Raw genomic sequence first — 10716 nt, 5'->3', positions numbered from 1 at the left:
TCATCTAATAATTTCGAATATTTATCTAACTACTTTTTTAATTTCAGAATTAACACTTTTTTAGCTCATAATTTTGACTTTCTATTCCATAATTTGTCTTTTTGTCTCATATTAATTACATTTTATCTAATTGTTTTGACTTTTTAACTCATACTTATCACTTTTTCCTCTCAAAATTTGACTTTTTATTTATAATTTCTACCTTTTATCACATAATTATGACTTCTTATTTTATATTCCTGATTAACCATGCCTAATATTTGTGTTTCTTTAACTGGCACTAATGGGCTTCCATATAACTGCCATGTTCAGGTCGGATCAGTTATTCGGCCCAAAGAAGAAGAAACACCTGCCTGACACAAGGAGGCGGTCTAGTTGAGGTGGCGGCGCTTCATCATCTCTGTGGTATTCTCACTTACCAACACTTTTTTCAGGATAATTTTGTTCCCAACTCAGTTCCTCATGTCTGTCTCAAGCCAAATGGCAGCGCACTCACGGAATAAGGTAAGCAGCTTATTTATTTGAACTAAAATGGACGTCTTGGCTCATGTCGCTTTTGCTTGGCTACGTTAGCTAGCTTAGCTACGAGGCTAACGGCTGCTAGCCGCCACGACTTGGCGCCTGCTAGAAGCTAATTTCTGCTCTTACGCTGCCATTACCTTATATTTACATTTTTTTAATCACTTGTGAAATAATTTCTTGTAGTTGCTGCTGCAGTTTTAAGTGGTTTCTTGGCACTTAAAGACACACAGTAAAAAGTACAATAAGCTTTCAAAATCGTAATTCAGCTAAAGACAGAATTATAAATAGCTAGCATTAAGTGAGAGGAATGGCCTCCTTATACAGTTTTATTGTTTTCATTGAGGCATAAACATGTAAGCAGGATTTTAATGTTGTAGGTAGAAGTGATGCTAGTTTTCATTGACCATCTATCTGAGGCAGTTTCATATCCATTTCTCCATTTGAGAAACTACTCATACATTTTCCATAATAATAATAATAATCATCATAATAATGTTAAAAGTAATAATACCAATAATTAGTTGGCATAGCACCTCTCATGCAAAGATGAACCCCAAAGTGATTACAAGAACAGTTTAACAGTAAAACTAGTAGAACTGGACACCATCTTGCGATGAATCACACCAGTTGTGATGCATGACAATATGTTCCTGTTCCAACTCCTCTCAACTCAACTACACACCTGTAAAGTTTTGTGACAGACAGACACAGTGGAAACAATAACAGCTATGCTAGAGTGGATGGGAATGATTTTAACTGGATACAGTGATCCACACTTGAAACGGACGTGAGCCACGTCAAGTAAAGTGGCCCCCTTCCTACTTCCTCCCCTCCAGTTCCAGCATCCTTGACTCAGGCCATGCTAATTTTTTAAGTGGCCTTCATCCTGATCTGAACTGCGCACCTGTAATGGCATCTTGCATGGTTGTGATGCCTTCATGCTGAAAGAAATCTGTCCACAGACAAACTACTCAGAATGCTTCTGTGGTAGGTCCCACTGAAATAGGCGTCTCCAGTACATTTTGTCATGATGACACACACAGACTCACAAGATGAAAACATCCCCAGCCAACACTGTCGCTGCTGGTAACAAGCAACAATAGCAATGTCACGCTAGTGGTGAAACAGGGAAACAGGGAGCATGTGGAATAGGACCCAGATGCAGACAGGGGAGGCAGCTCACCTCCCCTTGGTGAGAGGTTCCTAGCAGAGAAATGTCCACACAGGAGTCGGCACGTGGCCCATTCATACTGTAGTATATTACACGTAATAGCTGGTGTCAGGCTTTGTGTCTAATGTATCGTTCTTCGTGAGTCGGCCGACTGAATATGGCTCATTGGCTCCAATAAACATTTTTCTCTTTTGTTTCCACTGGAGAAAGGGGCAAAAGTGCATGAGCAGCAGTAACACTGCTGGTTTTGTGCAGCGTTTAAATGGTTGGATGATAAATGTTTGTCATATAATTGGCACAGTCTTGGTTCGCTGTGTATCGCAGGTTTAGAGTGATATCCATCATTGTAGACATCTGGGCCTACACATGACCTCTTACTTTATTCTCTGCCTACCCACAGGATCCTACTCACTGTGCTACCAGCTCTGAATATACCGTGTAATTTTTGTGAAGGTTACAGTGACACAAGAAACTGTGTGCACGTGTGTGCTCAAGGCGTGTTTCTTCACACTGTGAAAGGTGGAAAGATGATTGGTATTTGATGGCAGTTACCTTTTCTGTCTCTCATACAGTAAGAACACCTCTGCCTCATGCCTGTCCAGGTTGTCTTGTCTTCCTGCATCCAAATCACACCGTCGTTGACATTCCTCCCCAGCCCCCCTCTAATAACCTCAGATGGCTAGTTTCCACTGAAGCGAGTACAGATCTATTGTGCCACAGAATGTGCTGAAGGGTTTCTGGGTCGATGAGCTCGCACAGCTGAGATGGAGAGAAGGAGGACAACCAGGACAAACTGGGTTCCTTTAACTCCTATCAGAAATTACTTTCGAGACCATGATTTTAAAACTTGTAAAATGATATTTTCATGCTCTAAGATATCGAAGGCCTGAGGAAAAACATGCCATCAGCACTACATTATCTCCTGTATTGTTTTCTTAAACAATCTATCAGACAGTGGTTTGTTAAGTTGTTTACCAAATGATGCAGATCACAACAATTATCACAACATGACAATGTCCTTGGGCTGATAATCTATTAGACCCACTGTAGCAGATTTATGTTTTTTTTTTTATTAGTTGTATGCAGCTATACAGCAAGAATTATAGCCACACAGCAGTGGTTTTACAAGGAGTAATCAGATTTAAAATTGGCATATATATTTTGCCTGCCAAGTGCACGTGCTGGATGTGTGGTATTTCATGTCAACATATTGTATATCACATGAAATGGACCAATAAAAAAAGCCACAGCAGGATCTACATAGGGAAGTCAGGGCTCAAATAAATCAACCTCGGTTTTGTTAGCAGTGCGTTGTTATTGAACAGCACATTACAGATTTGAAATTTAGATTTTTGCGTTTTTTTCATTAACCATTACTGAAATGTCAACATCAGGGCTGTTTCTGGAATATTTAAATGGATCGGTATCGGCTAAAATAAAGCTGATCACAATCTGATCTGATCTCCTCTGCGTTTATTCTGACATCCACGTTGGCAAAATACATGAATTTGCTAACATAACTCTAACATAACTCTAACATAACTCTCTGTCTCATTTTTCGCCTGTTAAATTGACAAACGTCCTGTTATTTTAACAATCAGCACTGAATATCTTATGCTGCATTGTAACGATTTGATTGGATTCAGAGATTGACAGACTCCCAATATTAAAGGATCAGGATCAGGGCCAGAACAACTTGATAGCAACACCCCTGGTAAAAGTTGACTTGGATCACCTGAAGACATGATTGGTTTTGATCTCTGAGAGGATCCTTGTAAGGATTTGCTTTAACAAGGCTGCCTCAAGCCAAAGGCTCCTTCAACTGTGACTGAGTGCCATGTTCCTGCAAGTGTGCTGGAGTGCTCGTGTAAGATAAACGAACAGTGAATTTTATTTTAGATAATAGGATATTGGGTTCCGGTGCAGATATAAATGTCAATACTTGTTAAGTTACTACTTTAAGTAGTGGCCTGTCTCTAGCATACCCTACAGTCTTCAGTTGTGTGGAACATTTGCATGATTTAAAGATCAGAGTTTTGGTGTTTGGTGGAGTATAAAGTGCTGAAATAATAACCCTTGTGATGTAATTAAGGTGCTGATCAGCCCCCTGCAGACATGTCATCCTGTGCTTTAGGGGAATTAAAATCTCATTTGTTGCCACTTTAAAACTAATTCGATTTCAAAAATGTTCCAATCTCAGTATGAATCATGGGCTATAAATAGTAACAAACCCCTACTGGGTGACACCATTTTCACCAGCAGCACCAGCACCCAGAACAGCATGGCTTCAATTTAAGTCTCTCACAAAGTGCTTCAGCTCATGTCTGTGAATACACTTTGACATTTGTGTGGTAAGGTCATGTTATTTCTGCAATTGCACCCAGAGTTTATGTGTTTTTGCCAATGATGTTGACATTTTAATGACCTAGGATGCATTTTATGACACTTGTGAAGGATGTTTTCATGTGTACAGCCATTAGTAGACACTGACATCTGGAAAATAGTCTTTTCAACTCCCCTTAATGTGTAAATGTGTTGCAGGGTTTGTCAGCATTTTTTTAGCTCAGGTGGAGAGGCGCCAGCTGACAAGCTGATGTATCCTCTCTCTGAGTCTGTGAGCCAGCTGGACATGACGGACAGGCCAGTGTGCTGTGTAAGTCATGTTCAGCCTGGCCATACATTATTCATCGCTCTCATCATGGCCCTCCATCCTTTTTTATCTCTCCATCTACTGGCATTTTACTTTCTCCCCCTCTCTCGTACTCTCTTAATTCATCAGCACCCATTAGCCACGAAGGCCTCTCTCAGTTTGACAGCAATGCTCTGAGTCTCTCTCATCCACAACACCTGACAGTTTCCACTTTCTTCAAGATGTGTCCTTGATTTCACTCCATCTGTATGCTGCCCTTAGCTACTTGTAGCTCATTTTTGTCCTCTATCAGATACAGTATTGCACAAGATTGATTTCAGTATGGATTTTTCCCCATTGTGTTTCAAGGGCATTCTTGAACAGCGGACATAACGCTGCCCTACTTCTGGACTGTGATTGTTAGTGACTGGAGATGATTGTTGCCAGGATTTAAAAGAAGAATAATTCATGCTTGCAAACAAACATCCAGCAGTGCAGAGCCACAGGCCACAGTGATGCTGAGGTTGCCCTCCTGTGGTGTCCTTCTCGTCATTCTCACCTGCCACTGCGCCAATCTTAACAACCTCGCCTTGGGCCCAACACAGCTTCATCATTAGCTGCTGTTGTCACTAGGGGATATTTCAAGTGTTGACTCTTGTATCTCCCTTACACTCTCTTTCCCTTCCTCGCATCACCAGCACCACCCTCCCCCATCCTCCCTCATTCCTGGTACAGTAGATGCTTCAAGCATTTCTCCACCCGCCCCCCTGCTAGCTCAGCTGCTGAGCCCCACACAGGACCATGTCCCTGGACTCCCCTTTATTACCATATCATGAGATGTGCCGTAGGCGTGTAGCAATGCAGCGTGCCGCCTGTGTCTTTAAGAGAGAGAGAGAGTGAGTGAGTATAATGTGTAATGAGGAGGAAATAAGGCATGGAGCGAGCAAGTGTGAGAGAGTGGGTGAGAGAGTGTGAATTTATCATGGGCAAAATTTGTGCTTCATTCTTAGCTGTGTGCTGAGCATCCCTGCACCGGCATGCACAGTCTCCCAAGGCTCATACCGCTGAAGAGTACGCCCCACTCTCTCTCTCTCACACACACACACACTCAGGCTCTCCCACTCAACCTCTCCCTCACACACATACACACACACACGTGCTCGCAGTCACACACACGCGCAGTGCTGTCAGGAGCGCCGCTGCTGGACCACAGCCATCTCGCGAAGGAGGTTCCAGCGGAGGGAAGAGAAAGCCAGAGCGAGCGTGAGACAAAGGGAAGGAGGACGGTAGAAGGAGAGGAGCGAATAGGAGCACGGGGACCGGCACAAGGAAGGAGAGACCCAGCGCTTTGTGAAGAACAGAAAGCGAGGGACAGGAGGAGGGAGGAGGAGAGAGGAAAAAAAGAGGAGGGGGAACAGGAAACGCGATCACTTTCAGCTGCAGCGGTCCGTGTCGCAGCATGGGCAATGCACCATCCCAAGGCATGTCAACCCTATCTCTATGCATACTTGTGTAGCAGGTATCTTTTTGATTCTGCGTGTTGTGTTGTCCAACCAGCTGGCTGTCCTCCTGTCACACTCTGTGAAAGCAGGGGATGGGGGTTGGGCTGAGGGCTCGATGTGCAAGGCATCGCAGGAGGAGAGTGATGCCGTAAGGTAGCATCAGTTAATGGGTAGTAGGTTAGGAGTGAGGTGCCTGGGGAGAGGCTTGCAGGGATGTTGGATACGAGGATGAGGTGCTGGAAACACTGGGTGGAGGCAACATTTGTGGGAGCAACAAGAAATGGGAGGGGGCTGTTGTAGAGCAGAAGTACCATCAGTGAAGCAGGTGGTGCTGGTGGGTGTGAGTGTGTGTGTAAGAGAGAGGGAGGTGACTAGTGAGAGAGATTTTTGTCATGTGTGTAGATGAGCGCAAAGTGTGATTGTGCTTGCCTGTGTTAGTGCATCTGCGTGTGTGTGTGTGTGCAAGTGCCGCTGTCAGCCACATGGACGACCTCTTGGAAGTGAAGCACTCCAAAGGGTGTGTGTGAGAAAGACTATAAGATAGAGACGAAGCAAATATTGATTTTACTAATAAAACAATTGGTGGATGTGCTGATATCTTAATGAGGGGACGAGGCAGCTTTGCCTGGAGTGAATGGGGGATGGTATTGTAAATGGATGATCGGGTGGGTCAACTCCTTCATGTGGCGCGCTCTCTATTCCCTTCGGGCCTCTATCTCTCTCTTTTTTCTGCCAGTCTTTCTTTTAATCTCTCTGTTTCACTCTCTTCCACAGTCCCTTTGGTGAAATACTAGTTGCATGCTTTGTAGCCTGAGAATGCTGTGCTTGAAAATGAACTGAAGCTTTCAGATTCCTGGGCAGCGACAGGCATATTTTCCTTTAGATGTGGATGTGTGTACTTCATTTCTGCATGCAGTACACTCTGTATTTGCATTCCCGTCCATGTGCGACACCTGTTTTTTTGGAGTACAGAGTGTGAATGCAGAGACGTATTATATGAAACGTGTGCGAAGGGCGTGGGGGTTAAAGTAAGAAAGAATTGGGGTAAATGTACTTGAGGAATGTTGAAACGCTGACAGGCAACATAGGAAAAGTATCCATTATCAGGATGTAAAGAAACAAAAAGAGGAGAAGAGGGTAATGGGGTGAAACATGCACTTTTCGGAGAAAGAGGCAGCACAGCTCAAGGAATTCATCCACCTTCATTTCCCCCCTCCAACTCCTCATTTCTCCCCTCCTCTTCATCCCTTGCTTGCCTCTCACCCAGGGACACTCTGGTAGCTAGTAGGGAGAAGGGGAGCAGCACAAGAGACTCAGAATATGAAAGGCGGGGAAAGAATGAAAGGAAGTTTGAAAGAACAAAAGACAAAAAAAGGGTCGGCACGTAGATGGACAGGTAAGTTGAGAATTTGAGGACTTGAGGGGTGTAACAGCGACGTAATTGTCTTTAACAGTGATGAGTGTCTAAACGAGGTCATTACTTGGGTGATTGCGAAGGCTCAACAGTGGAATAGTAAACAGCTCTTTAAATTTGTTTGCCTGTGAGCTTCTTCTCAGATGTGCTTGGTGGAGAATATTGATGCCCTCAGTTTTTGGGCTGCTGTGTTTCGCTTTTTTTTGCCGGATGACCTTTGAAAGGTTTCGTTTCTCATTTCTCCAGGTTGATATTTGAATCCTCTTGTCAGATGCTTTTATCGGTCTCTTTAAACCCAGAGGAAATCTGTTTGAGGCTCAGGTGAAGGTGGACGGAGGCTGCAGTGCAATGAGACCTTTTGTACCGGCCAGAAGTCTGTGTGTCCATTGGATTTTTTTCACTTATCCCTGTAAAGCTTGTCCTTGGAGTTCTGTCTGTAGTCAGCGTCTATCTTAGAAGGATTGACATGGATTAAGCTGAATACTGAGCCATGGGAATTTCTTTTTCTAGAAACAGAAACGAGTTGGCTGAATGTTAAAGCAAGCATTTATTTTTTCTATAGAAGCACAACCGTTGAATGGACATGCACTTCAGGATTGCAGTTGCTGTTGGTGGCAGTTCAAGACACTAATTCAACTCAAAGCATCCAAAAACTACTGCCAGATACCATACTAATGTCTGTGCATTCAGGCCACCAGTGCACTAACACTTTGCCCGGTCAGGCGTAGCTTTGCCAGGTCGGCCAGTATAGAAGTGTAGCATTTACTTTTGGTAGTCACAGTTTAACCACTGCCTATCACAGCACATTTAAGCATCTTCATAAGCCCATTAGAGTTGTACCAGTTCACACTGCTGGGCTAAACCGTAAAGAATAGATTAAGCAGAGTCAAGCATTAAGCCCAGTATTAGCCTGCTGGAGAGCTAATGCTTATCGTAACGTTTCCATTGTGCACAGACGGCAGATCCTGGTAGCTTTATGCCTCCATGTTATACCTAGTATGTTCAGCTGAGGTTTATGTCAACACACATGTCTGTCTGTCTGCTGATCCACTCCAGTGAGGCAGAGCCAGAACTGTGTAGACACAGTGACTGAGATGCATGGTGAACTGATGCTATACAGAATGAAAGGAGAGTAGAGGCAAAGACACAAACATGGCGGGGGTGTAGATGATGTGTTGTAAAGATTATGATGTGTTTTTCTGGCCCACACTCTGTCCAGTACCATTTGTACTAGACTGGTAGCATGAGGTAATGTAATGACATCTTGTCCACGGTAGCTTGCTGTATTTTCTCTGATTTATTAGAATTTGATCACAGAAAATCAGGCTTTTGTGTTGAAATTGGCACAGAGATGTTGGCAACATGATGACACACTCAATACTACAGATTGACGTACTGTAGGAGTGGAAGGAGGATAAACATTTGTAGACTTTGTGTAGAGAGTTCAGTCAGATTTTGATCTGCTATTATTTATAATTAATATTTTTACTCATAGTGCTTCAACTGATATACAGTAAGCTACGCAAAGCTCGGATAGAGTGCCACAAGAATGAGTCCTAAAACCCATAAATAAGTTAGCATTTTTGCACTTATAGTTCCCTCATCTTGAAATCAGTCAGTTTTTGGAATGGCTTTTTGGTTAGACGTGTTATGTTTTAGCAAAAAGGATCAAAATGTAAGACTTCGAGGCAGGCAGGTTACAAAAAAACTAAAGTTGAGCTTTATTAATGAAGCCGAAATCCAAAAACATCAAAGTCAGGCAACAGAAATGCAGGGAACAAAACCAGGCTGAAGAAAATCCAAGACAAAACTAAAGCATAATGCAAAATACTAAGAACAAACCAGAAACAAAAGCAGGAACACAGAGGACACAAGAAGAGCAAACGCCGGACTGGGAAACAGACACAAGAAACGCAGACAAACCGACAAAGCGTGAAGGAAAAACACAGACTAATTTACAAGGGCTAATTAACAAATGAAATGCAGGTGAGCACAGACAACAGGAGGGAAAGAGACAACGACAGGAAGTGTAAAATAAAACTCACGACATTCAAGGAAAGGCTTTCAACATAAAACTGATAATCACAAAACTAAAAGTCAGGATCATGACAAGATGCCTAAAATCTTGCTCGAGAGATTTTTCATGTTTTGTCCTAAAACATAAAATATGTCAGCAAATACCCCACTTGTGAAGTGCAAGTTCAAGCATGTATGTGTTTTTAAAAAGGTGGTTGCTAACAAGTGGCTACAAGAGACTACAGTGGTTTGTTATGGACGTTCAAACATCACCACACCAAACACGTACACTCATCTACTCTACTCTCTAGTCTGTCTTTACAGGCGGACTTTAATTGCAAACTATTCTATTATAGTTAAGTGTGTATTGCATAGTGTGGTAGGAAGCTTAGTGGTGGTGACTTTGAAGTCATGCGGCAGCGATGTAGTTCGTTTATAGCTGAACATTAGCCTTTTACGTCTGGTGATTTCATTTACGCTTAAAAAAATCATGAAAGTGGTGTTCATCTGTGAAGATTATCTGGCTAAACAAAAGCATCGTAAACTTGTGTTTGCCGCAGAGCTTATTTTCTGCAATAATCCAAACCAAAATTAATTAGGCTTTATGGCGAGGTAGCCAGAGCAGTCTTAACAAGAAAATACGTCATCCCTGCAGCACTGTAAAAAGAACAGATAAATGCTTTTCTGACTGGGTAATCGATTTTGCTTTAAAGCCGGCTGAGCTCTGCGGGTTTACCTTCTTTTCATTTCAGAGGACAATGCTTTAGGCAGTAGACAGGTGGACTGTACGGGGTCATGTCATCGTGTGCCTGTCAGATATTTATCTAACATGCAAGGACACAACCTCAGCTGAATCACCTCATATCCTCGCCTTTGTTGAAGTCTATTTAGGCATTTAGTTTATTTTCAAATCCGCAGCTGATCAAAGCTTTTAAGCATCTGTTATTGACAGCAGCACGCAACCATGTGTGGCTCTCAGTTTGTTTGCGGAGTCAGTGTTGTGTACTTATGCACCTGCTTATTCCCCTAGGTCTGTGCCACACAAAGCCCCATGAATGCTGCGTTGTGATTGGCTGTCGATGATGCAATGTAGTATGGCAGAGAGGAGCTGCATGCTTTGAGGGCATTTCCGAAGTAATTGACCCTGCTGGGAATAGCGTTGCTGGAGTTGTACTGATGTTAAAGTAAATTTGCTAAACAAAATATTAACATGATATTCAGACTCCAAACATTCTGGGGCATAACCTGTCAATGCATTAAAGGGTTTGCGTACATAACGATTGTGTGATGCCAGACCTCTCCGTCCAAACCAGCAAGCTGCTCCTTATGTCAGCTTTGCTTCATGCAGTGTCCTTGTCGCAGCAACTTGTAAATGCACCAGGGCTCGAGCTCACATATGTGCTACCACATGCATGTGTGCAAATACAGCATGTGCTCTGTGTTAGTGTGCAGAGGCGTGATG

The 10716-nt window shown here is 43.0% G+C and overlaps 1 protein-coding gene across 7 annotated transcripts in view; it reads left to right on the top strand.

The window, feature by feature from the left end:
- Window positions 1-368: 368 nt before the first annotated feature.
- Window positions 369-10716, top strand: part of srcin1a (SRC kinase signaling inhibitor 1a) — a 118318-nt gene continuing 107970 nt past the window's right edge. For 5 of the 7 annotated variants that reach the window (XM_084370353.1, XM_084370352.1, XM_084370350.1 and 2 more), the window contains exon 1: window positions 7137-7220. In XM_084370353.1, coding sequence (XP_084226479.1) covers window positions 7145-7220 — 76 coding nt within the window. In that variant the 5' untranslated portion in view covers window positions 7137-7144. Of the gene's footprint in view, window positions 505-7136; window positions 7221-10716 lie in introns of those variants that run through there. The other 2 variants (XM_084370348.1, XM_084370349.1) reach the window with 1 other exon arrangement.

The sequence above is a fragment of the Pagrus pagrus genome, assembly GCF_965226575.1.
Source record: "Pagrus pagrus genome assembly, chromosome: 13".
Taxonomy (NCBI): Eukaryota; Metazoa; Chordata; class Actinopteri; order Spariformes; family Sparidae; genus Pagrus; species Pagrus pagrus.
This window is presented reverse-complemented; position numbering and strand designations above follow the sequence as displayed.